At 41.2% G+C, this 23,693-nt stretch overlaps 1 protein-coding gene across 2 annotated transcripts in view; it reads right to left on the bottom strand.

The window, feature by feature from the left end:
- LOC123648488 (PDZ domain-containing protein 2-like) overlaps positions 1–23,693 on the bottom strand; it is a 190,788-nt gene that overhangs the window by 33,262 nt on the left and 133,833 nt on the right. Inside the window, exons 6-13 of one of the 2 annotated variants that reach the window (XM_045566330.1) lie at positions 18,634–18,745; positions 12,513–12,658; positions 9,076–9,195; positions 8,154–8,268; positions 5,170–5,243; positions 4,806–5,031; positions 3,673–3,790; positions 1,880–2,012 (exon numbers count right to left, since the gene is read on the bottom strand). In XM_045566330.1, coding sequence (XP_045422286.1) covers positions 1,880–2,012; positions 3,673–3,790; positions 4,806–5,031; positions 5,170–5,243; positions 8,154–8,268; positions 9,076–9,195; positions 12,513–12,658; positions 18,634–18,745 — 1,044 coding nt within the window. Of the gene's footprint in view, positions 1–1,879; positions 2,013–3,672; positions 3,791–4,805; positions 5,032–5,169; positions 5,244–8,153; positions 8,269–9,075; positions 9,196–12,512; positions 12,860–18,633; positions 18,746–23,693 lie in introns of those variants that run through there. The other variant, XM_045566329.1, reaches the window with a different exon arrangement.

Here is a 23,693-nt window from a genome sequence, read left to right as displayed (position 1 = left end):
ATGAATGACTGAGAACTTGATACAAGCTGTTGACTCCATCCACAAATGCACATACATCCCCAAATTTGTGTAATTCATAATGTCCCTACAAGGTCCATGGACTTTGGGTTAAGAACTCCTTCAGATTAGGTTGTAAGTTTCTTGAGTAGAGATACATTCTAATTCATTTGTGTAGTCCTGGCATATTGACATTGCCTGGTACCCAGTGGAGGCTCAATAAATGTTTAAGTCATAAATTTGATATAGGACAAGAGTTGATGATCTGAATCACATGGCTGGAGGGGGACAGGGAAGGATAGGCTCTCTGTTCCACTGTCTTGATGCTTGCTTCGAAACCTCCACACCCATCCCAATTTACCCCCGGGACTCCTTGGTGTGCTGCCTCTTGTTCACTTCCAGGTTTACAAGAGCTGGTGGTACCTTTGGCTAAGCTGCTAACATCATTAGACTTAAAGAATCTTCCCTCTTCCCTACCATGTGAAACTTGTAAGTAGGAAAATGTCATTTAATAGTTCATTCTCAAGAAGACTGAGAAGACTATATGAATGTCTTCACAACCAAAAAACACAATGAGCCTCAGTGATTTGGTATGTCCTACTGCAGTGATTTGGTATGTTCTGTTGGTTCAAGATCACACATAGTTCCTCTTCTCTGCCATGGAGCTGTCCATATTAGATAAACCAAGAAAGGACTCCCCCTTTCAGACTGTGTCTTTAGCAGGACAGGCAAAACCAGTTTTGGAAAATGTGAATGTAAGTAAATGTCATGGCTGGGAGAATTTCAATATGTATTTTTGCTGTTTAGGTAGATTTGAGAACACTTGTCTGAGTAGTTAATGGAAAAGATCCTAGCATGAATTTAAAAATTTAGTCTCGAGGACTTGGTTCATCAAATAGAAATACACGATCCTCCACCATTTTGAATAAACTTAACCATAAGTTCTCCATCATAATTGTTTTTGAAATGCTGGGCTTTATTTTCCCCAACTTTGATGGAAGCAAAAAACCATAAAGTAACATTTGCAAATAAGCAATTGGTTTGAAAAGCCAGACTTCATCTTATTTTCATTTATTTAAATTGTGTGAGATAGTCATTTGATAAGATAAATGGGTATTTTTTTTACCCAACAGTCAAATGAACATTAAGAAGGAAAAGTTCCTCCTCAAATCAGAAGACATTTTTTTTTCCTTTAAGAGTATCTGAAAAATTTTGCACTCTAGAAATTGTATATAAATGCAAAAAAGTCACTGGTTTAAGTGAATTAAGTGTATTAACAAAGTTTAAGTTAAATTCTAACTAGTCATCTTTCCAACTATTTTAAAAAAATTTATTTTTATACTATCTCAATCTTGATACATTTTCATTGCTTAATCAAAGAAACTTTAAAATTCATTGAACCTGCTTTAAAAAATTAATTACTTAGCATTAAACTTAAAGATGAGAGAATTTCCAACATGTGGGTAAACAAAAGATTGTGGTACAAAAGCCTTGTTTTTCTGGAAAGTGAAAGAGTCATACAGATCATCTGGCCCAAGACTCTCAGATTCTCTTGATACAGAAACCCAAAGAGGATAAATATCATGCAGGAGATCAAGCAGCCAGTAGGGGTTACTTAGAACTCAGCATTTCTGTTTACCTTCCTCCAGACCAAATTTCAGATTTACCAAAAATAACATTGATAAAACACTGACAAAATTTTTTCATAAAATTTTCTAAGTGTGTGAGGACCCAGTCCAGATCAACAATTCATTTTGCACATGTACCAGCCACAAGCTGACTGCCCATTCCCAGCCGGGTGAACCCTAGGAATGTGTATCATTGCAGCTGGACAAATAGCCATGTCATTTCTCCATACGCAGAACAGAATGAAATACTTCACCTTTGGATTAGGGTGCCGGCCGATGACAAGACGAACAGGTCCTGGGGGGCATTTGCTCAAGATGGAGTGGACTTTGCTTAAAGCAGCATGGCGAACGTTGACGGAGTTCACTTCTAGGATTTGATCTCCGCGGCTAGGGAGGGCAACATAACCCACACTCTGTGTTAGCAGGCAGCCTTTTAAGAGCTAAAAAAGCTTGTTTCTGGGAGACGTTTATAATATGAAGTCTTTTCTGAATACTTTAAAGAAGCGCATGACATCCTTTCATCTTTGCATACGTGTAAAAAAGCAACACATTCCTATAAACATGTTAGATTTTAAATTGGCAAAGGCCGTTATGCACATCTCCTGGCATTTTTAGAAGTAGTAAAGTTAAATAAAATTGATAACAAGGACAAAAAATGGCAGACAGTATGAGCCCATTTCTTGAGCACATATTATATGCCAGGCACCACACAAAGCAATCTGTATAACAATGCTCTGAATAGCTGTACTTCTTCCCATTATGCAGATAAGGCCACAGGCTCAGGGAGGTCACTCAGATGTCACACACTGTCGAGCTAACTCAGGTCTGTCTGATGCTGGATCATCACGAGATGGCCCCTCGACCACCACCAGTTTCTTTCTTCCTACCATCTTGAAATGATTATTGTAATATAATTTAAGGAGGAAATATCTGAAGCTCAAAGGTTACCCAAGAATTTGTAAAAACATTTCAAATTTGAACAAATGAGAAATTGGGGACAAGTTGCCCATTTTTACTTGAAATTATAGAGAGAGAACTCCGCAGGAGAGAACAAAGACTCTTTATATGGGGTTTGAAGAATGCTCATTTGGCAGTCTCCAAACATATGGAACCATTCAAGAAAGAAACATCATCTTGGGATGTCATTAAAGGACTTTTTTCCTTGGGTTCTAAAAGTATATTTTCTTTAATGTACTTTGGATGATTTGCTAAATTTTTTTTCATATGGAAATTCACTCTGATGATTAACTGAAAACGTAATATAAGCTATTAACAGGGCCCAAAAATGGCAACCTCAACGAATGCCATTTTGACAATTCCTCAACCACTAAAGGACTTGGAAGCTTACAGAGGAAAAAGGTGATACTGTTTGGACAGAGTGCTTTGTGTGATACGTGTACATTCTTGTGACATTTAGGTGGGCACCAACCCACTACAATCATTAAATATATAGCAGAACACGTAGACATCTCTTAATAAACAGAATACCATGCTACAACTCGACTATCCAGATTAAGAAACCAGATACTCAGTGATTTCAGACAATAGGCACCTAGATATCACTGTTCAAAAAGGAATAAAAGCAACAGAAAATGTTCAAGAGATAATACTTAATGAAGACCTCCCACTCAAGGGCACAATTTCAGGGCTCTTTTGCATCCAGTGATTCTGAACCGTTCCGAGTGATTCCAATATTTCATATGAATTTTACATTAATGAATACAAAATGAAAGAAAATACTGAGATAATCATAGATCTCTATATACAGTTGCATTTTGACAAGTTTCTGAAATTGAACTTCTGAGTCCAGATAGGACAAAACAGATAGAGAAAAGCCAAGGCCCAGAGTTCTCTCACTCAACCAAATTACATCTATTAGCTTTTTATTTCTGGAGATGCCATTCATTGTAGCCTTGGCTATATTGCTGGAAATAATTCAAAGCTTTAGCATTCTTCAAAGGAATGTAACAGAGCAGATATCTTATGCATGTGTTTTTGCGGGTTCATGAACACACCAGAACCCTCTACTGCCAGGTACACAACGGACCTCAGGTTGCTCTCCATCTTGGCCACGGATCCTGGGGCCAGGCTGTGAATGTAGATGCCTGGAGGACTGTTTTCTAGGGCCAAGCAGCAGGCACCAATGCCCAATCCGACTCTTGGCTCTGTGAGAGGCATCATTCAAAGAAAACAAAAACAAAAATTACACAGTAATCAGAAAAAAAGCATAACCAATTTGAAACTGGATTTTTATTCAGGCCAATAACCATTTATTTCTGGTTCAGACTCAGAATATAAATCCTGCTTTTGTTTGCCAATATTGCCATTTTTTTTTTTTTTGAGACAGAGTCTCACTCTGTTGCCCGGGCTAGAGTGAGTGCCGTGGCATCAGCCTAGCTCACAGCAACCTCAAACTCCTGGGCTTAAGTGATCCTACTGCCTCAGCCTCCCAAGTAGCTGGGACTACAGGCATGCGCCACATGCCCAGCTAATTTTTTTTTCTATATATATTTTTAGCTGTCCATATAATTTCTATTTTTAGTAGAGACGGGGTCTCGCTCTTGCTCAGGCTGTAATATTGCCATTTTTGTTAACGAAACAAGTCCTCCTCAAATCTGTTTGTGGAAATAGGCAAGGTGTAAGTACTGTTTTTATTCTGGATACACAACTTTAGGCTTTCTTTTGCCTCTGTTTTTAGCAACTAATCTCTTGGTTACTTAATTTTTTTTTGTCATATTTCTACAGTAGGTAGAGAAGAAAAGGAAACAAAGATGAAAAGCAGTAAGATTTGGTGATCACCCATGACTTCTAGTTACCGGTATTAACTGTATTCTTGACTGTAATCTTTAGTTCTTTAAAATTACGCATTAGCCCTAGTCTTAAGCTCATCAGTGATCTTTTTTTAACATGAGTCTCTGACGCATGGTGATTCACCTGGGGAGAGCTTAGAGAGCTCTGTGCTTTTGGTAACTTCCCTTCACTTTAACTTAAGTATAATAACTAAAGTAACTAAAATCTCTACGTTTGATCCCATTGTCCACGTAGAGCACACTACCCCATTGATAGTAGATTGTTTGAAAGGAACAAATCATAGAAAAATGAGAAAAAATTAACCCTTAGAACAGGTTCCAAATTGTTATTCAAGAGAATGCAACCTAAGTGGGGAGCAGCTGGTATCACCTTTGTTGAGTGTTACTTCCATGACAATCCTGTCCTTGGGCCCCGGGGCCTTCCGACCCAGGGATGAAGAACTGCTTTCCTCGGAGCCGCCCACTGAGGCCCCCCTGCCGGTGTTGAAGTTTGGGGAGCCGGATCTGCTCATATGTGTGGGTGTCGAGCAGGGCGTGAGGCTGGGGCTCAGCAACTTTGTGCGTACCGTTAAGACAAACAACCCACTCCGGATTTGCTGAGAAAACAAGGAGGAAGGTAAGCTGGAATTTTCAGACCGTCTTTATGTCAACGGGTAAAAAAAGGCTCACCAAACCCAAACCACAAGCAAATAGAGGAAGGAAAACAAGAAGGAGATCAATAAGAATGCTGTTACCTTAAAGGTATGAATGGCTTCTTGAAACGTCAAGCCCTTTATTGGTATTCCATTCACATCTAGGATTTCATCCCCTAGTGATCAAATATGAGAATTACATTAACTTTTAATTTCCTGGAATCTAACTGCTCAGTCTTAGCAGGGGATACCATATGGTCCCTGATTTACCACTCTATGAAATGACTTTTATTGTCCCAATCCACTTTCATTTACTTAGCTCCCAGGAATGTCACAAAATGGGACAATTAATGACAATGCATATTTTTTTGCAGTGCTTCTGTACTTCCATCTTCAATTAAAACAACTATGGGAAGCATCAAAATCTTATTCTTTAGCGATTGCCAAGTTTGACAGTGTATGTCCCACGTTTAGAGACCAAACTGCAAAAACCGAGTTCCAAGGCATTCCTCAGAGTCATTGTTTAAAAACTTAAACCTACTGCCAATGAAGCATGAACACACAACATTTGAGAAGCCACTCCTGTGTTTGCAGAAAGACAAGTTCCCTAAGCCCAGAGAATCATCATGGTGTATGGAAAATGGTTTTAATGATGAAGACAAAAAACTTGCCGAGGTATTAATGGAGAAATGACAGCCCCACCTCCAGGAACAGTCTAGATGCCTGGTCTTACTCATGTGGTTCCAGGTTCTCTGTCATTAAGCTGCCAAGTTACTGTAGGCCTCTATCTCAGAGATTACTGCAGGGCAATGTCCAACTGCATGGCATGTGTATGCACGTACTCACGTGCCTCCCCCTCCCCCACCCACTATCTTATCATCTTCAATCCTAGGAAGGTATAGCCAGGTCATTTTCAAGCTGTTGATAGTGTCTGCTGGGAATATAAAAGAACTTGGACATCCTGTTGACTTAGCTCGTTTCTGGTTAGCACTCTCATGACAAGGGCTGTTTTTGGGAGTAACAGTCCATCAAAAACACTACAAGGATGTCCCAGAGAGAACAGATGAACTTTGCACAGCAGTGCAGTATAGAAGAGGGACTTTGTACACCTATAAGAAAGTGCAAAGCAGCATAAGAACACACGTTTCCACCTCTCAGAGACAGCCAATCTCAGGAGCACACTGGGTATGTGGCTAAAGGAATACTGTAGATAAGTTACAAAAATGTAGCAGTACCCCATGCATTTGTTATGTGGCTTTTCTTTAATGCAATTACAGAAGTTATAAAATAAGAGAAGTAATCTCTGTTTAAAAATCACCATAACCCATTACTCATTCAGGTGAAGAGGTTTATGTTTTTGGGTTATTTCCACATGGGAAAAGGAGCAAACATTAAAACGATTGCTCATGCTCTTAAAATGTATACAAGATTTTCTTTTAAAGACATATCACTCAACAGGTTGAAAATCCATTCCAATGACTTACATTTCTTATAAATGAACACATATGAAAAAGCAGCATGTAGGAGAATCAAGTGCTATTAACCTTTCTTAACTATTGATTTTTTTCCCCCTCATTTTGCTCCATTTTACCAGCCTTGCAGGATGACTTTCAATCAAGTGAACACATGGCACATCCATTACATCTACTAGAATTTTATATTGTTCTGAAACTTGACACAAACACCACCTGGGAGTGAACCCTTCCTCTAAGAGAGAAATAAATATTCCGCCATGCAAGCATTAAGCGTGGGCACATCTTATCATTAGCATACAGGATTCCATGGTGGTTCTGCCTAAGAAAAAGGAGACTCCAATTTGCTCTTATCAGTTTCAAAGGAAATCAAACTAGTATAACACAGCACAGCACCTACAGTTTGGGTTAACCAAATTGAACAGTCACAGCATTTTTTAAGGTAACTAGAAATATTCTAATTTAATTATTTCATGAAGGAGGTGTATTAATAAGGGAGGGGAAAAAATCAGGATTCATGCTTTGGTGAATGCTTTTTAAAATATGTTCAGAACTTGGTAATTTTACTTTATAAAAATATAATTCTAATCCAAATAAATATTATATAGTAAATATACAGATATGCAAATATATACTTAAGAAGATTCTCTCTGTATTAAAAGCAGCTACTGTGTCTGTACATAAAAGAAACTTTGGCCTATTCAAGTTTTATTTTCTCAAATATCATATGTTCAAGAAGGAAGAAAGAGTTCTGAGTCACCAATCTTGTATTTAAACAGGCAGCAATAGTAAGGTGGGAAGCAAACTGAACTTGAGATCAGAAAGCTGGGTTTAAATTTCGCTTCTGCTATTTACTAAGGGCGGGACAAGTCTCTAGCCATTTAACACATTTCTGAGTGTCACTTTTCTCATTTGTAACACGGTCACTCCAAAGTGCCTACTTGGCAGGTCTCTAATGCAGTTAATGAAATAACATAAATATGTGGAAGTGTTTTGTAAATGTTTAAAGGACTAAAAAATATAAGATGTATTTAAACATTTAAAACATTTTATTTGCAAGGGAGAACTTGGCACCTCAATATTGCTTTAATATGGGTTCAAAAGCACTTGTCATGTGTATTTACATGAGGTAGGTGCTATGGAGACTATTACAGAGATGTTCATTTAGGAACCAGACTATGTGGTGGTTAAGTTCAACTGTAAGATATTAAATACCTACTAGTGATGAGGGCTTCTACGGCAGCCTTGAGGCAAGAATGGACTGCAAACTCTCAAGAACTTTCAAGGCCAGGAACATGAGCAAGGACCAAGTGGACAAGATAGACACTTAAAAACATCAATGAAAATGTTAAGCCACTTTCTACTTATTACGTCATTTAATCCTAAGAACAACTGTTCAAGGTAGGTATTACTATTCTAGGTTTACAACTGAGGAAAGCTATATTGCCTGTCCACGGTCCTGATGTGTAAGTGCTGGGTTCAGCCCACGTCTACTGGACTCCCAAACCCATGGCCCTAGCTGCTGCGCCATTTGCTTCACATCTTGTGGAAGGGAAGATTCTCATGGAATCAAAGCTCGCTGTCACTGAGGATAACCAAGAGGCTTTCTCCTACCTTCTTTAAGTCTTCCATCCTCTGCAGCTGATCCGTTTGGGAAAATGGTCTTGACAAAAATTCCCATCTGTCCCCGAATGCAGTCTCGACCTCCAGCAATGCTAAAGCCAAGGCCCTACATCCAAAGCAGATGGGAGTCCAGGCTGACACGCAGTGTTTAACTGAGGGCATCCTTCCCATCAGAGTATTTAACTGAAGTGTCCTTCCCAACCAGGCTTGCGGTTAAGCTAATGAACCAGCTGTAAATTCAAATTTGCATTCTTTTCTCAGACCCATTTCCCATCTTAGACTTGTGTTATACTAGCCACGCAGTACATTAAAGGAAGAAAGTTTTAGGTTGAAACATATTAAATTCCCAATATTTGACAATCTTCACCTCCACGAATGGGAATTTTTCATATGGATCAACTACATAACTCATGAGAGTCATTTCCCACTATGCAGTAGCAACATTTATTTTCTTTTGTTTCAGTCTTTCCATTTTGTATAACATCAAAACCGACATTTTGATATTTGTCATTTGTATAATATCAAGTTATTCATATCCTTCCCTTTATAATAATGGCAATGCCATGAAATTCATTCAAAAGGATAACAGAGTATTCCCTGAAGCTGCAGGGTCTGCTTTTCTTTCCATAGACATAAGAGGTGGTGGTCATTTATTCTGCCCTCGATTCTGCCCCAGCAGCCAGGTGCTGGAGACTATGCACATCATAAGAGCAAAGAGGATGTGCCCATTTCACACTCGGAGGCCTACGGGAAAGAATGCCAGGGAATCCACTCAATCTCCCTCTCTCTTTATACCTGTTACTTTCTATTTCACGTAAAAACAAAAAATAACAAAAATAAAAATTTTTTGATTTAAAAAAGTACGTGCTAACGTTCGCCTGGAGGACAGAGCACTCCGTAGAGAAGAGCTCACCTTGCCTTTTTCTTTGTACAGCCCGATGATAGAGATAACGGATGGCCGGATGAGTCTCCAAGGAGATTCCACCTGAGTAGTGCTTAAGGAGCGGGTAGACTTCTTCACAATGTGGTATTCCTAAAAGTCAGCACACGCAAGGTCAGAGATATTCTCGTTTACTCTGTTGTGGTCTATGGCATAAAAATATACTCAGACTTTGAAAATCTCAGTTGTCTTTTGTGTTAGAGACAACCATTTCCCTCTGGTCCACTGGCTTAAAGGAAGGTTATTATGAATAATATGGGAGGAATAGGCCCCCCTCCAGCTGTGCCCTCTTCCCCCACACAAAGAACTCCTTGGAGACCACAGGCACCGTGTGTTGCTCTTTCCTCAACCACACTCCACAGATCCTACTTTTGGAGTGGCGTCTGGTTCATTCCACAGGAGGCCTCAGCGATGTAGGAGGACCACCCCGTGGCCAAGCTCTCTTGTGGAAGCCACCCCCTACCCCTGTCCCAAATTCACAATCATGGTTAGAAAGTATCTCACCATTTTAAGCTTAATTCACCCACTCAAAAACTCAGCAAGCTCTCATTTCTTATAAAACCCAAACCACAAACCCAGACAACTGTTATTCTACAAAAAACATCCCACTGAGAGACGGCAGCAGCTTCAGTTTTAATCCTCACATTTGGAAAATAAAATATTTTCCCATAAGCCACACTTTCCCTTCCTGACACACAGCAGCTCAAATCTCAATCCCTTTTTCATGTCTGTCACCCACAGCATACACGTGTGTGAGCAGGGCGCACTATTTATAACATAAACAAGAGATTAAGTGACTCTATTGCTAAAGCACTTCTACAATCTAGACCCTCGCTATTCTTAGAATAATAAACTTCTTAAATGGCGCAGATATTCTAGCACACGCCAAAGCATAAATTGCTTCATGTTTAATATGAGAAAAGAGACATCACAGAGTAGTTTTTACTCTTAATTTGTGTACGCTACATACAAACATAGGAATGAGATGTCCTCCAATGATATTTTCGTATTCCTGCCAGTTTAGAACAATTATATTTTGCAGTTTTACAAAATATCTGCCAACAGTGTGGGCTTTCCAGACACTGGCTCATTAAAAAAATAATGTGGGCTTGGCAAGGTTACTACCCTTTTACTGAAACCACCGCAGAGATGGCCAGATATGGCCTAGGGTTTTCCCAACCCTCGAGTACAGAGGTGCGTGTGTGAACTCCTCAAGGAACTCTTACTCTGATCACCATCTGCAGCAGAACCTCACTCTATCTCCCTTTTGACAATCAGTGGAACCAAGGGCCTGCTTGCTTCACTGGTCTCTTGATGAATTTCGGGGGTCCCCTTGAACTGTTTAGCCCTGTGCTGTCTAATATGGTAGCCACTTGCCATCTGTGGCTGTGTATATTTAAATTAAAATGAACTAAAATGAAAAATATACTTCTCACTAGCCCATTTTCATGTGCTCACTAGATGCATATGGCTACCATATTCAACAGTACACATATAAAATGTTTCCAACACTGCAGAAAGTTTTATTGGGTAGCTCTAGTGTAGACAATACTTTTTAGTGGAGGGAGAGAGACCAAGGAAAAAGAAAGATGAATCCTGGGAAACAAAGAAAAGGGCAGAAAATAAGAAGAGAAGAGAAGAGAAGAGAAAGGAAAATTTAAAGAAAGGAAAAATTCTTCTAAAACTCTCTACCCTAGACTGGGCTTCCTGATTCCTAGAAGCCTAGTTAGAAATGGATGTTTCTGGGCTATAAATATAGTCAGGTTTCCTCAGTGGGTCAGTTAAGAAATGAACACCTGAACACTAGATCCGTGGTATGACAGCAGTAAACTCTCATCTTTTATAATACCTGAAACAGCCTGATGATTCAGCTATTCTACAACATTCTCATATCTCCTGACTTTGTGGGTCCAAGTGGATCATTCTGAGGTCACAGACCTGTCTTCAGTCCTGGGTCTGGGTGATTTTTAACAGAGTCCATGCAATTTTTTTCTCTGCTTTTTCTCAGTGCCCCAACTATCCCCCGAGTTGACACAGCCTGATCTGCAACTGCATTTGAAACATGGGCAATTTCTATTCTCTTGGTCAGGGAAAGAGCTTCAGAAGCAACACAAATACTTTATCCTGACACATAATCAGATTCATGCACTTTTCTTCACAGACACTGGTGCGTATCTCAAAATATTTAACCTCTTTGGGATTCAGTTGTCCCATCTGTAAAATGGTCACAACACACCAAAGATAAGGGTCTGACCCAGATGCCCTGCCCCAGGTACTTTGAACTCCACCATCTAAGGGTCTCTAGGCACTGGTGCCATTGCTGCTACACCCTCCTCTTCCATCTCTAGGGACAAGATGCTAATGGCTCCTCTTGAGCCCCCTGGCTTATGAAGCCAGGACTCAAAGAATATCCCACAAACTCTCCAGAGACAGAGTCTGCCTCCACATTGGTTATGAGACTATCTACCCAGTTTCTACTGGGTTGAAGGTAATGTGATTTAGGAAGAGCCCCTGTTGGGGGTTATGGAGCCCAGAGCTCTGCTGGGAACAGGCTCCGGAACATTAACTTAACCACCTACTGTACCCCTCTCTACAGCCCCCGTGGCTGTTTGAGTCATTACTGTGTAACAGGTAGGATTCCAGGCGTGGCATAGGTGTGCGCACACACACGCATGCGCTCCCTCTTTCATGTGTGTCCACACCTACCCACACAGTTGTCATGATGACACATGATGCTCCTATTAACACATTAACTGCCATGTGAGTTGTATTTAACTCACACTAGTTTTGAGACTGGAGCCTCATGAAGCAAGACCTGGGCAAAACCCTGCAGTTGGTTTATGAAAATCTTACTTGTTGACGTTCTTATTGTTACAATTAATATTGACAATTTAATTCTAAAAATGTGGATTAAATAAAAGTCAATAAATTTTGTTTTTCATTAAATTAGAATTGTTTTGTTTTTGAAGTTTTGATTCTATTTTCGTAATAAAACATTGCCGTCCCAAGGAAATTTTTTTTTTTCTAGTATGGCAGTCAACTTAAACAGGCAACGGTGGTTCACCACAGACTGTGAGACGCCATTGTCTCCTGGCAATTGAAAGCAACTCTCGCTTCCAAAACACACAGTAGGAAGGGGATCAAGATGTGAAAATCCAATGAGGGGATTTTTTTCCCTACTATTTTCAAATATTAGGTTGAATTCTTTCAAGCCTCTCTGGGTAGACCCTACTTTCTATACCGTATCTCCTTGTATTATCTTTCTAGCCTGCATAGATGGGCAGTTCTTAACATGGAAGCCTATGATCTTAAAAAAAAAAAAAAAAAAGGCTAGAAACACGCTCTCCTGTCCCTAACCAAGCACTGGCGACTGTGCGAGAGAGCAAGCGGCTCCGCGGCACTGGACTGACCTGTGAGGCTCTAGAGGAGTCCAGCAGCTGGGGCAGGGAGTGCTTCCGGCCATCTCGGGAGACCTCCAGCATCCGGGCCCGGGGGTCTCCATTCCGCACCATCAGCTCATTATATTCTTCAACAGACTCTAGGCGGTGTACACCCCCTTGACAAAAAAGGGGAAAAACATAGTTCAATGGGATGAAAAACATCTTAAGCACATCCATAGGCACAAATTTGTTGCATTGACGCCCACCCTCATGGTTTTCAGAAGGCCCAGCATCCCGTACACTCAAAGCACCAAGCTCACCACCTTCTACCACCAAGCTCTGCATGAGCTAGTTATGTGTGGAGGCCGTTAATGGCAGGCTACAAAAAACTGCCAGTTTCTGAAGTGACCAGACTGGATAAGGGGCACTGTTTATGATGGATCCCAGTAAGATGTAGCTGTAGTGGATGAGGCAATAAACAACAGCGAGAAGGCTGTAAGTAGACAGTTTTCTAACGATGAAGGAAGATCACTTTGAAGTTGGTAGTTCCATTACTGAGACAGATGTTTTTCCATGTCTAGTAATTGTTTTTTTTTTTTTTGAGACAGAGTGTCACTTTGTTGCCCTGGCTAGAGTGAGTGCCGTGGCATCAGCCTAGCTCACAGCAACCTCAAACTCCTGGGCTTAAGCGATCCTCCTGCCTCAGCCTCCCAAGTAGCTGGGACTACAGGCATGCACCACCATGCACGGCTAATTTTTTCTATATATATTTTAGTTGGCCAGCTAATTTGTTTCTATTTTTAGTAGAGACGGGGTCTTGCTCTTGCTCAGGCTGGTCTCAAACTCCTGACCTCAAGCAATCCACCCGCCTCGTCCTCCCAGAGTGTTAGGATTACAGGCGTGAGCCACCGCGCCTGGCCTAGTAATTACTTTTTAAATAACTTTTTATTAAAGTCTAACAACTTACAGCAATGTGCACAAATCATTAAGTGTACAGTCCAATGAAATTTCACACAGAAAACATACCAATAACCAACACCCAGATCAAGAAATAGAATATTAACCTGAACCTCAAATGCCCCCTTTGTGCCATTAACCATCCCTCACACAAGGGTAACCGTTATCCTGACTTCTAACATCACAGATTACTTTTGTCTGTTTTTGAACTTTATAGAAATGAATGCATATGATCTGTACTTTCTTTTATGCCGAGCTCCTTATTCTTAGCATTTGTTTGCAAGATTCAACCATGTTGTTGCATGCCAATAGTTTGTTCATCTCCATCCTGTATATTTTATTATACAAACATACTATGATTTGTTTGTCTATTCTATTGTTCATGGACATTTGGCTGGTTTCCAGTTTTAGATATAGAGCAAAGGTCCGCAAACTTTTTTGGTAAAGGCCAGATAGTACATGTTTTGGGCTTTGTCAGCCACAAATGGTGTTTGTCACATATCTTCCTCCTCCTTTTTTTTTTAACCAACCCACTAAAAATGTAGAACACATTTCCAGCTTGTAGGCCACACAAATACAGCTGTGGGCTGTAGTTTTCTGACCCCTGATCTAGAACATATTGTTATTAAATATTCTCTCACATGTCATTTCTGTTGGATCATGCTGGGCAACAGGTATGGATCCACCTTTACCCATGTTGTTTCACCAGCACCTGTGAGTTCTGGCTCCTCCACATCCTTGTTATGCTTGGCAGTGGTCAGTCTTTAATTTTAGCCATTTCTGGTGGATATATAACAATCTCATGTGTTTTCTAAGTTGCATTTCACTGATGATTAATGAGATTGAGCTTCTTTACATATAGTCATTGGCTGTTTTCCTTTTGTAAAGTTGTAAACTACCTGTTCAAGTCTTTTGTCCATTTTAAATTGGATTTGTCTTTTTATTATTGATTTATATATAGGAGTTTTAATTTGTTTTTACTATAGCTTGGATATGGGTCCCTTGTGCAATCTACAGATTTTAAATACTTTCTCCATGTCTCTGCCTTGCCTTTTCATTGTCTTAATAGTATATTTGGATGAAAGAAAGTTCATAATTTTAATGTATAATGTGTCATTTTTTTGACTTTGTGCTAGTACCTTTGTGTCTCGTTTAAGAAACTTTTGTAGTAACAATTTTTAAAGACTTTATCAATACCTAATTTGTTATATGCTATTTTTAAAATAAAATAATTTAAGGAACTTTAATCTTAAATGATGTATCATTTACATCATATAATGTTTGCATTATATACAATATATATGTCTATATGCATGCATATATATGTATACATGTTTGTGTATATATCTATACAAACATATAGGTTCTTCAGAATCTCAAGTTCTCTTGCATAAAATAACATTTGATTTGATGACCTAAAATTTCAGTTTACCTACATATTTCTCTGAAAGTTTTTCATAAAATAAAACAAGATAATTCTGTACTCTTTTAAAAAGAATATATTGATGAGTTTTAAAAAGTGATAGAAAGAATGTTGATACAGTTATAATGAATGTCACTAAATATTTGTTTTCTCAAAAGCTAAATATTAACTTTGCAATACAGGTTTTTAAACATGAAATTTCTTTGCAACTAAGAAAAATTTTGCATTTAAAAAGATCACAAACCTAAGGCATTAACATACATAAATCAGAAGTACCAAAATTAAAAGCGAACCCTGCTCACAAAAAAGGAGGTATGAAACAAGGAAAATTCAGTCTGGAATATCAGAAAAATATTCCATGAAATGACAAATGATGTTGTTTTAGTCATTTTTGAGCCAGAATGGGCAAAACCTTAGTGGAAATGGCTGGAACCTCTACAGAAACTCTTTAGTAATTCATGACTTAATACTAACTCATGGACAGATTAATCTCTTTTGGCAAACGAACTCATCTGAAAAAGATTTACTAGAAGAAAATTCCTTTTGAGGTTACAGGGAGGGACTGTCATCAATAGAAGAGAAACCACATACAGAAGTGTCTATGGTTAATATACTGATATGTGAATACCAGAGTGACTTGTTTTAAGAAAATAGGCAATAAATATCCAAATTTACAGGACAAAAAGGGAGCTTATTACATTAAAATCTCTTATATGCAAATGTCTTTAAAATGAGCATATTTCATAGTACCAAATGAAGGCCCAATTCCTTAAGCCTGTTTAATATGTTTCCAAATTATGTTTCTAGTCTTATCTCCCACTTCCACGCTCTATGAATTTGTTGTTCGATCCTGATAATTCTCAAAGGGGAGGATTTGTTCTCCTCGTCCCTCCTTTCCCAACCTGGGAGCATGCATGAGTCACATGAAGCTTCACCCATCATCGCCCACCCCAAGATTCTGCTAGATCCTTTCTCCTAATCACTCTGACATGCTCTGCTGGATTGAATCACTGTGACTGTCAGATTATACTGGATGTTTCAAGTGGCTGAGGAGGAAAAACAGTTGCCAAAAACTCCCATTGTCCTTCAACATCTCTCATTCATTGTGTTCCAAGTCTAGACCATTACTCCTCCCACCTTCTGTTCTACCAAATCCTGCCAACATCGTGGTTCTCCTTTACCGAGCATCCTCTGGACGCCTCCCCTGAGCACCACATCACAGAGAGACCTCCAGTCTTCGTACCTGTCATGTGTGCCTTGCAGTGGCCATTGCTATGCGTATGCGTGTTTGACTTTCCCTGGGACTACACCTTCTCATGGAGGCCTTCTTTTTTTTTTTAATCTCAGCATATTACAGGGGCACAAAAGTTTAGGTTATGTATATTGCCCTCGCCCCACCCCCCGAATCAGAGCTTCAAGCGTGTGCATCCCCTAGACGGTGTGCATCGCACTCATTATGTATGTATACACCCATCCCCTCCCCCTCCATCTGCCCGACACCCGATCAATGTTATTCCTAAATGTGCTCTTAGGTGATATCAGTGAAACCAATTTGATGGTGAGTACATGTGGTGCTTATTTTTCCATTCTTGGGATACTTCACTTAGTAGAATGGGTTCCAGCTCTATCCAGGAAAATACAAGAGGTGCTAGATCACCACTGTTTAAGGAGGCCTTCTTATCTGAACCCATTCAAACACCTTCCGCTCTTGGGAGGGAGAGAGGCAAGAACAGTAAGAATGAAAATGTCAATGATACTAACAGTGGCAGCCACCACATGGTGAGGGCTCGTTGCTGCCACACTCCGGAGTGGCAGTGCTGTGTGTATTCTCTCAACTCAGCCATTCTACAAGGCACGGCATGTAGAAGGCACTTTACATAAATATATGTTTTATATATATATATATATATATAAATATATATTATAATAAATATATATTGTTATGTAATCCCCATTTTACAGATGAAGAAACCGAGACCCAGAGAAGTCACTTGTCCCAGGTCCTGCAACCAGATGTGGTAGAATTGAACTCAGTTCTACCCAATTCATGCATGTGCCTCCTCCCCTAAACTACATGGCCTTGTTATGGCCTTGGACATCTGGGAAGGACACAGGGAGAGAGGGTGGCATCTGTCTGTAGCAAACAGTGGCCAGCCCTTGACTTACGACTCAGTCGAATGTGCTGCTCATTCTAAATGAATAGTATGGACAGAGTTAGAAATATCAGGCATCTGGAAGGTCCTCCAGCTGTGTCCCCCTCCCCAAATCTGTATCCATAAAGCCCCAGGTTGGGAAACAGAAGTCTTTTCAAGATCCCCAGGAAGCCAAAGCGGGGGAGGGTGGAGAACTCTGTCTGGGAGGCAGATCTTTTTCCTGGCACTGCCTGAGTGACCTTTGGGATTCTCTTAACTTCTCTGCTCTCATTCATAAAATGAGGAATGTGACCACGCTGGTTTCAGAGGTCCCTGTATTTCCTCAGAGCTCCGGAAACCTCCCCAGGAACCCAGTTGTAAGGTGCTGAATGACTCTGCCAAGACAGCTGACCCAGAGGCCTCCTCTGTGCCCTGCGACTCCCGGGCCTGACACACACAAGACTCCAGCGTATTTCTCAGTCGGTCCTCGTGCCTGGCAGGGAGCTGGTCACTGTCCCCATGAGAGCCTTCACCACGTCTCCCTTCCGATTCTCCTCCTCAGCCACTGGCCATCACCACTCCTTTCTGTCACAAACCCACGTTCTAACACCTGTGCAGATGTAACACTGCCTAATTACTCTGAGTCAGAAGTATAATTGATTTTGTTAATCAGGTTCTTAAATAAAGATGTTATTTCACGTTCCTTTACGTGCCACCTTCCTGAGAGTAAACTCAGTAGTGGGCCAGGCCACGCGGAAGGGAGATGCTCTTGGCTGGCAGCACAGCCAACCCGTCCCCACTGACTGGGTGGCAGGAAGAGGAAATGGATGTTTCTGGATGTTAGCACACTTTGCCACTAGGACCTGTGCCACTTTCAAGGACCCACAAAAAGGGTTCCATTTAAATTTCTTTTTAAATGCAAAAAAAAAAAAACATAGTAGTAACAAATGGATATCAATGAATCCAGCCTGTATCGTTTTATCAACGCATCCATAAAGTTTTTAATTTTTTTTATGGAGGAAAATGCCCAAGTGCCTAGAACAGCGCCTTTCATAATGAGCCATGAAAGCATAACGCACCTCCTGCCCACGGCCTCCGCTTTCAACACTGACTGTCTCTCTCAGGGCAGACGCTATGACTTCAAAGAAATGCCCAGGAGATGTAGAATCTAGTCATTCCAAAAGCTACAACTCCACCCTATCTTTTTCCTGCTTGGTTGAGATGCAGATTTGATAGTAGATAAATGGCCCTTTGCCACTTGTTCTGGAGGACCGAGGGTTTTGGGGAGAGGGGTATTTGCTGGGGAAGATAGGCTGTCAGGGAGATGGCCCATCGAAAGGGTCACCTAAAATCCTATTGAAGCAAATGAACCAAACACGGAGGAAATTTAAGTTTCAGCACACAGAGACACACAGAGCTGTTGACATTCGCTTTGTTATGACTCCAATAAAAATATTCACGTGGGTAGCCAGGCTGAATGCAGTCATTATGCCCGGGGCATGCACCAGCTACGGGAAAAACAATTTTGAGGTTTCAAGGAAAAAAAAGGGCTCATCCCGTTAATGGCATTAGCTCCTCACTCCTGAGGCTGGAAGCTCATTTTCAGGCAGGCTGCGTCAGGCAGAGAGTTCCCACTTACCCGAGAGACGACTCTTGAGCTTTGTTTTGCTGCTGCCCTGTTTGGGACTTTCCACATTCCCCTTGGAATCCTCAGTGCCATGCAAATCTTGGGGCTCATCTGTCCCAGGCATCTGGAATGCAGAGAGCACAGAGCTGAGAGAGGCCGGCCCGCCTTGACTTACGCTATCCCCTCCAAGAAGTTATCTCAAGGCTTAAGGAGCAGCAATACAGGTGTCATGTGAGGAAAAAGGTTCACAGGAGCCAAGCACAGCCCTTCAGGTAAGCTGACTCAGACAGCCTCATGTTGGCGTGTTCCTCCTCAGCACGCACCTCACCCTGCAGCACAGAACCAGGGAGGTTTCAAACTGGAAAGGGTCCCTGGGGCCACTGCTCCTCTCATTCTGCATTTGAGGAGACTTGTTGGTCAAGGTTCCCCAGGTGGTCACACAGTGGTCAACGGTAAAGCCTCAAGAGAGCCCAGACCTTTAACTTGTGGGCCAGTGTTTTTCACTATAATGCAAATTGCAACAAATGTGAAACCAGAAGTTTAAATCCAAATGTAAACTTCTTAAAATACAGTTAAATGTTGATTTTGTAGCAAATAACTCTATCCCTCAGTCAGCCAGATGTTCCATGGGCTACACTCCTGAGTACTGATTAAACACCTCCCAGAATCAAGCACTGCCCGGGCTCTGTCAGGTGTGTGTCAGCTCACACATCTGGAAGTTGTATATCTATGGTACCCGACCCCAGGAGGTGATGCAGAAAGGACACTCCCAAAGCTCATCGGGTCCTCCACCCTAGAAAAGTCAAACGTGCTAAGAAAAAAAAAATATGCTTATTAGGGGAAAAGGAGATTCATGCATTTGAAAGTTTTTATAAAAAAAATCTGGAGGGGGTGGAATTTACATGTACAAAACTTATGAGATATATGAAAACTATAAATCTTCCCATTTGCAATTTTATTTTCCTTTAAGGTTCTGGGGGAAAAAAAGGAGGAAAAAAGTCTTATATTAAAATAGATCAGGCCAGGTGCGGTGGCTCACGCCTGTAATCCTAGCACTCTGGGAGGCCGAGGGGGGCGGATTGTTTGAGCTCAAGAGTTCGAGACCAGCTCTGAGCAAGAGTGAGACCCCATCTCTACTAAAAAATAGAAAGAAATTAACCGGATAACTAAAACATATAGAAAAAAATTTAGCCGGGCATGGTGGCGCATGCCTGTAGCCCCAGCTACTTGGGAGGCTGAGGCAGAAGGATCGCTTGAGCCCAGGAGTTTGAGGTTGCTGTGAGCTAGGCTGACGCCACGGCACTCACTCTAGCCCAGGCAACTGAGTGAGACTCTGTCTCAAAAAAAAAAAAAAAAAAAAAAAAAAAAGATCAGATTCTTGCTAAGGAACATATACATACTTTAAAAAGACACTGAAAATATCCTTTGACACTTAGCAATCATTGAAGCGTCATGCAATTATAATGCAAAAAAAATCCTTCCTGGATTTTAACAGGTTAAAAAAAATTATACATTTGCTGTGGTTTGTAAATATGTTTTGTTGTTGGAATTTCATCCCCCATGTTGGAGGCAGGGCCTAATGGAGGGAGTTTGGGTCACAGGGGTGGATCCCTCATGAATAGATCAACGCCTTCCTTCGTGGGTGGGTTTTCGCTCTGTTCTGCCGTGAGTGGAGGCAGCCTGAGGCCCTCACCAGAAGCCGAGCAGATGCTGCTGCTGTGCTTTATGCACAGCCTGCAGAACTGTGAGCCAAATAAACCTCTCTTCTTCAGAAATTACCCAGCCTCAGGTATTCCTTTATAGCAACACAAAGTGGACTAAGACAACACCGTATATAAAATGCAGTATATAAACACGTATGAAGTAAGCAGTTAGAGGAATTCCCCAGGTAATCCCTTTTAAGAGGTAATTATTTATATATAAATCATGTATTAATATAAAAAATTTGGAAGGTTCCCTCTTCCTCCTCAAGTTCAAGTATCTTTCTGGGCAAGGAAGAGGAATAAAAAGGTCTGAGAACAAGCAGATGCAGGCAAAGCTGAGGAGCGGCATCAGGAGAGCAATCCTGATGTAGAAAACAAAGATGACAAATCTGGTGCATTCATACTCCAATGTCAAGGACTGGCACGTGTCCAGGTTTAAATTAGGAAGGAACAGCAAGAACGGAATCCTGAGGATGATTTTCGAGATTCTCTGAAGGGAGATCTTTCGCAGCCCCAAATCCTGACATCACACACAGTGGCATGCCAGGGATCTGGGCCACATGCAAATGGAATAACCCAGACAGAAGCCTCAGGGTCTCCCCCTTTGCTTGGCTTAAAAACCTCACGGAAAGAACCTGTGTCCAGACTGTCAACAGCGATTGCCAGAGAGTGAGTTAAGTTCCCGGTTCTTTCTGGTTTTACCACCTTGACCCAAGCCATCAGCCTACAGAGAAAGGGATTCCCCGGCCGGCAAGTTATGACCTGCTCCGGTGCCCATTCAATGGGTCGCTTATTACACAGTGGCCGAGGCTCAACCCATAGAAAGCCTGTCTGAGACGCTCATGTCAAGGAAGGAAAACCATCCCGGCCACTGTTTCTGGACTTAGGAAGTTTCCTCCTTCTGTCTACTCCTCTACCTCCCAGCACAGCCCCAGGTTCGCACAGGATCAGAAAACTACAGGAGATGACGTAAGCACTCCCGCGAGCACCCGAGAAGGAAGGTAGCCTGCCCAGGGCTTCTCAAGTTACGACAGGCAAGGCTGCCACTTGATTCTCCATCTGAGGACTTCCAGCCTCATGTATTACTGGGGTATTTCCCCTCTCCTTCTGAAGATGCTTCGTAATTAAATTAATAATTTGGATAGTCAATACTGTACAAGTGTTTAGTTCATTCACCTCAATTTTTTCATCTCATTTTCACAGCAAACATATATCCTAGAGTAAATATTATTATCTTCATTTGACAGAAGAGGAAATAAAACTGAGACCCTTAAGTAACATTCTTTTATGTATAACATATATCTGGGATCTATGATAGATGGTGTGAAAAAAGTGAGTACAGATGAGTGGTGTCGAGTAAGTAGCATGAGACTGTACCTCTACTATGCCAAATCTGAAGTCTTTATGATGCAAACAAAGATGCTGTGAACTCTTATTATTTTCAGAATCTAAGGGAGGTGGTTTAAAAGAGAGTCACAGCCTTAGAGAATAATGTTTTCTTTTTTTCTCCATTCCCCCAATGCACCAAAGAACCAAATGAGATTTATTTAATTTCTGTGATCTACAAAATGCCAGTAAGACTTCTTTTGCCAAATAAATATTATGCTAAAGATGATGTATGTTACTCCCTAACGCCTATAGCTAGACCCAGTAAGGATGAACCTAGAGATATCTCAAGTACTGCAAAGGGTACACTGTTGAGGTCAAGGCAGGAGTGACATTTTATTTCAGAACCCACTGAAAGCGTTAGCATCAGGTTCTGAATTGTTTCTTTTTCTCCTTAGAGACAGGGTCTCATGCTGTCTCCTAGGCTAGAGGGCAGTGGCATGATCATAGCTCACCATAACTTCAAACTCCTGGGCTCAAGTGATCCTTCTGCCTCAGCCTCCCAAGTAGCTGGGACTATAGGCACTTGGGTTCTGAACGTAACAGAATATTGATCTGTCGTGATGTTAAGTGGCTTGTAATGCAATGAATGGGAAATGAGTTGTTCAGACACATTAGTTCCAGATTATATCAGGAAGTAGCAACACAAAGTACAATTTTCATCACAATGAGCCTCCAATAGTCTTATGACTATTATCTGAAAATGTCCACACTCTGAGAGTCCCTTTGCTATGTGTATTTTTTTCTCCATGCACCGAACAAATCAACCTGTGCTGGAAATGATGTCATTTTAGTTGTTCCAAAATGAGATTTACAAAACATTCTTCTGGAAGGCCTTTAGTTCAGCAAAACAGTTGATAGAATCTATTATTCATGAACAGTTTCTAATTCATGTGTTATAAAACAATGCCATTATATTAATGGAATCTAATAGAATTTGCCAATTTAATTTCCACATTAGCGTCTTTGTGTTTGCATCATTTCCCACACCTGTAAGGTATAAAATTCTCTCGATGAAGCATCTTTAGCTTCTAGTTTTGTAGTGAGGTGGTGGGGCAGGGTGTGTAAGCTGCCTGGGCACAGACCCTTGTTGTACCATTTTATTAGCAATTTACTTACATCAGTCAACCTCTTTGAGTGGCAATGTCCTCATCTGAAATATGAGGCTGGATTTAAGAATTACATGATACAGGTTTCTGACAAAAGGTGGCAGTTTTCTTTTTTTTTTTTTTTTTGAGACAGAGTCTCACTCTGTTGTCCAGGCTAGAGTGCCGTGGCGTCAGCCTAGCTCACAGCAACCTCAAACTCCTGGGTCCAAGTGATCCTTCTGCCTCAGCCTCCCAAGTAGCTGGGACTACAGGCATGCGCCACCATGCACGGCTAATTTTTTCTATATATATTTTTAGTTGTCCAGCTAATTTCTTTCTATTTTTAGTAGAGACGGGGTCTCACTCTTGCTCAGGCTGGTCTGGAACTCCTGACCTCGAGCGATCCACCCGCCTCGGCCTCCCAGAGTGCTAGGATTACAGGCGTGAGCCACGGCGCCCGGCCAAGGTGACAAATTTCTGATTTCCACTTTGAAACCACACTAACAGGAAAGGGCAGGGGAAAACAACAAAAAAAGACAGACACAATCCCACGAGGGCAAAGAGAACAGAAGACAACAGCAACAAAATTCTAGAAACCAGTAAACATGTGGTAATGGATCTGACTCAAGAAAGCTGAATCCTAAATGGGGATTGAAGAAAGCTGAACAGTTTGCAGAGAGAACTTCCCAAAAGCCCAGTGGTTGCCAGCAGAGGCCCTCTGGGAGCGGACATGAAGGCCAGGCTGAAACAGTGGCACAAGGAACGGCCGAGAGTTGAAAGTGATCGATGCAGGTATTCACAATGGTCTGATTCTGAGGGAGGTCCCCAGGGGTGGGGAATGACTGGGAGAAACTTAGGTGTGCATCGCAATCTCCCAGAGAGCTAACAAAGCACA

Source organism: Lemur catta, chromosome 12 (assembly GCF_020740605.2).
Source record: "Lemur catta isolate mLemCat1 chromosome 12, mLemCat1.pri, whole genome shotgun sequence".
Lineage (NCBI taxonomy): Eukaryota > Metazoa > Chordata > Mammalia > Primates > Lemuridae > Lemur > Lemur catta.
Note: the sequence above shows the minus strand (reverse complement) of the source record. Positions and strands in the feature narration are given on the sequence as shown.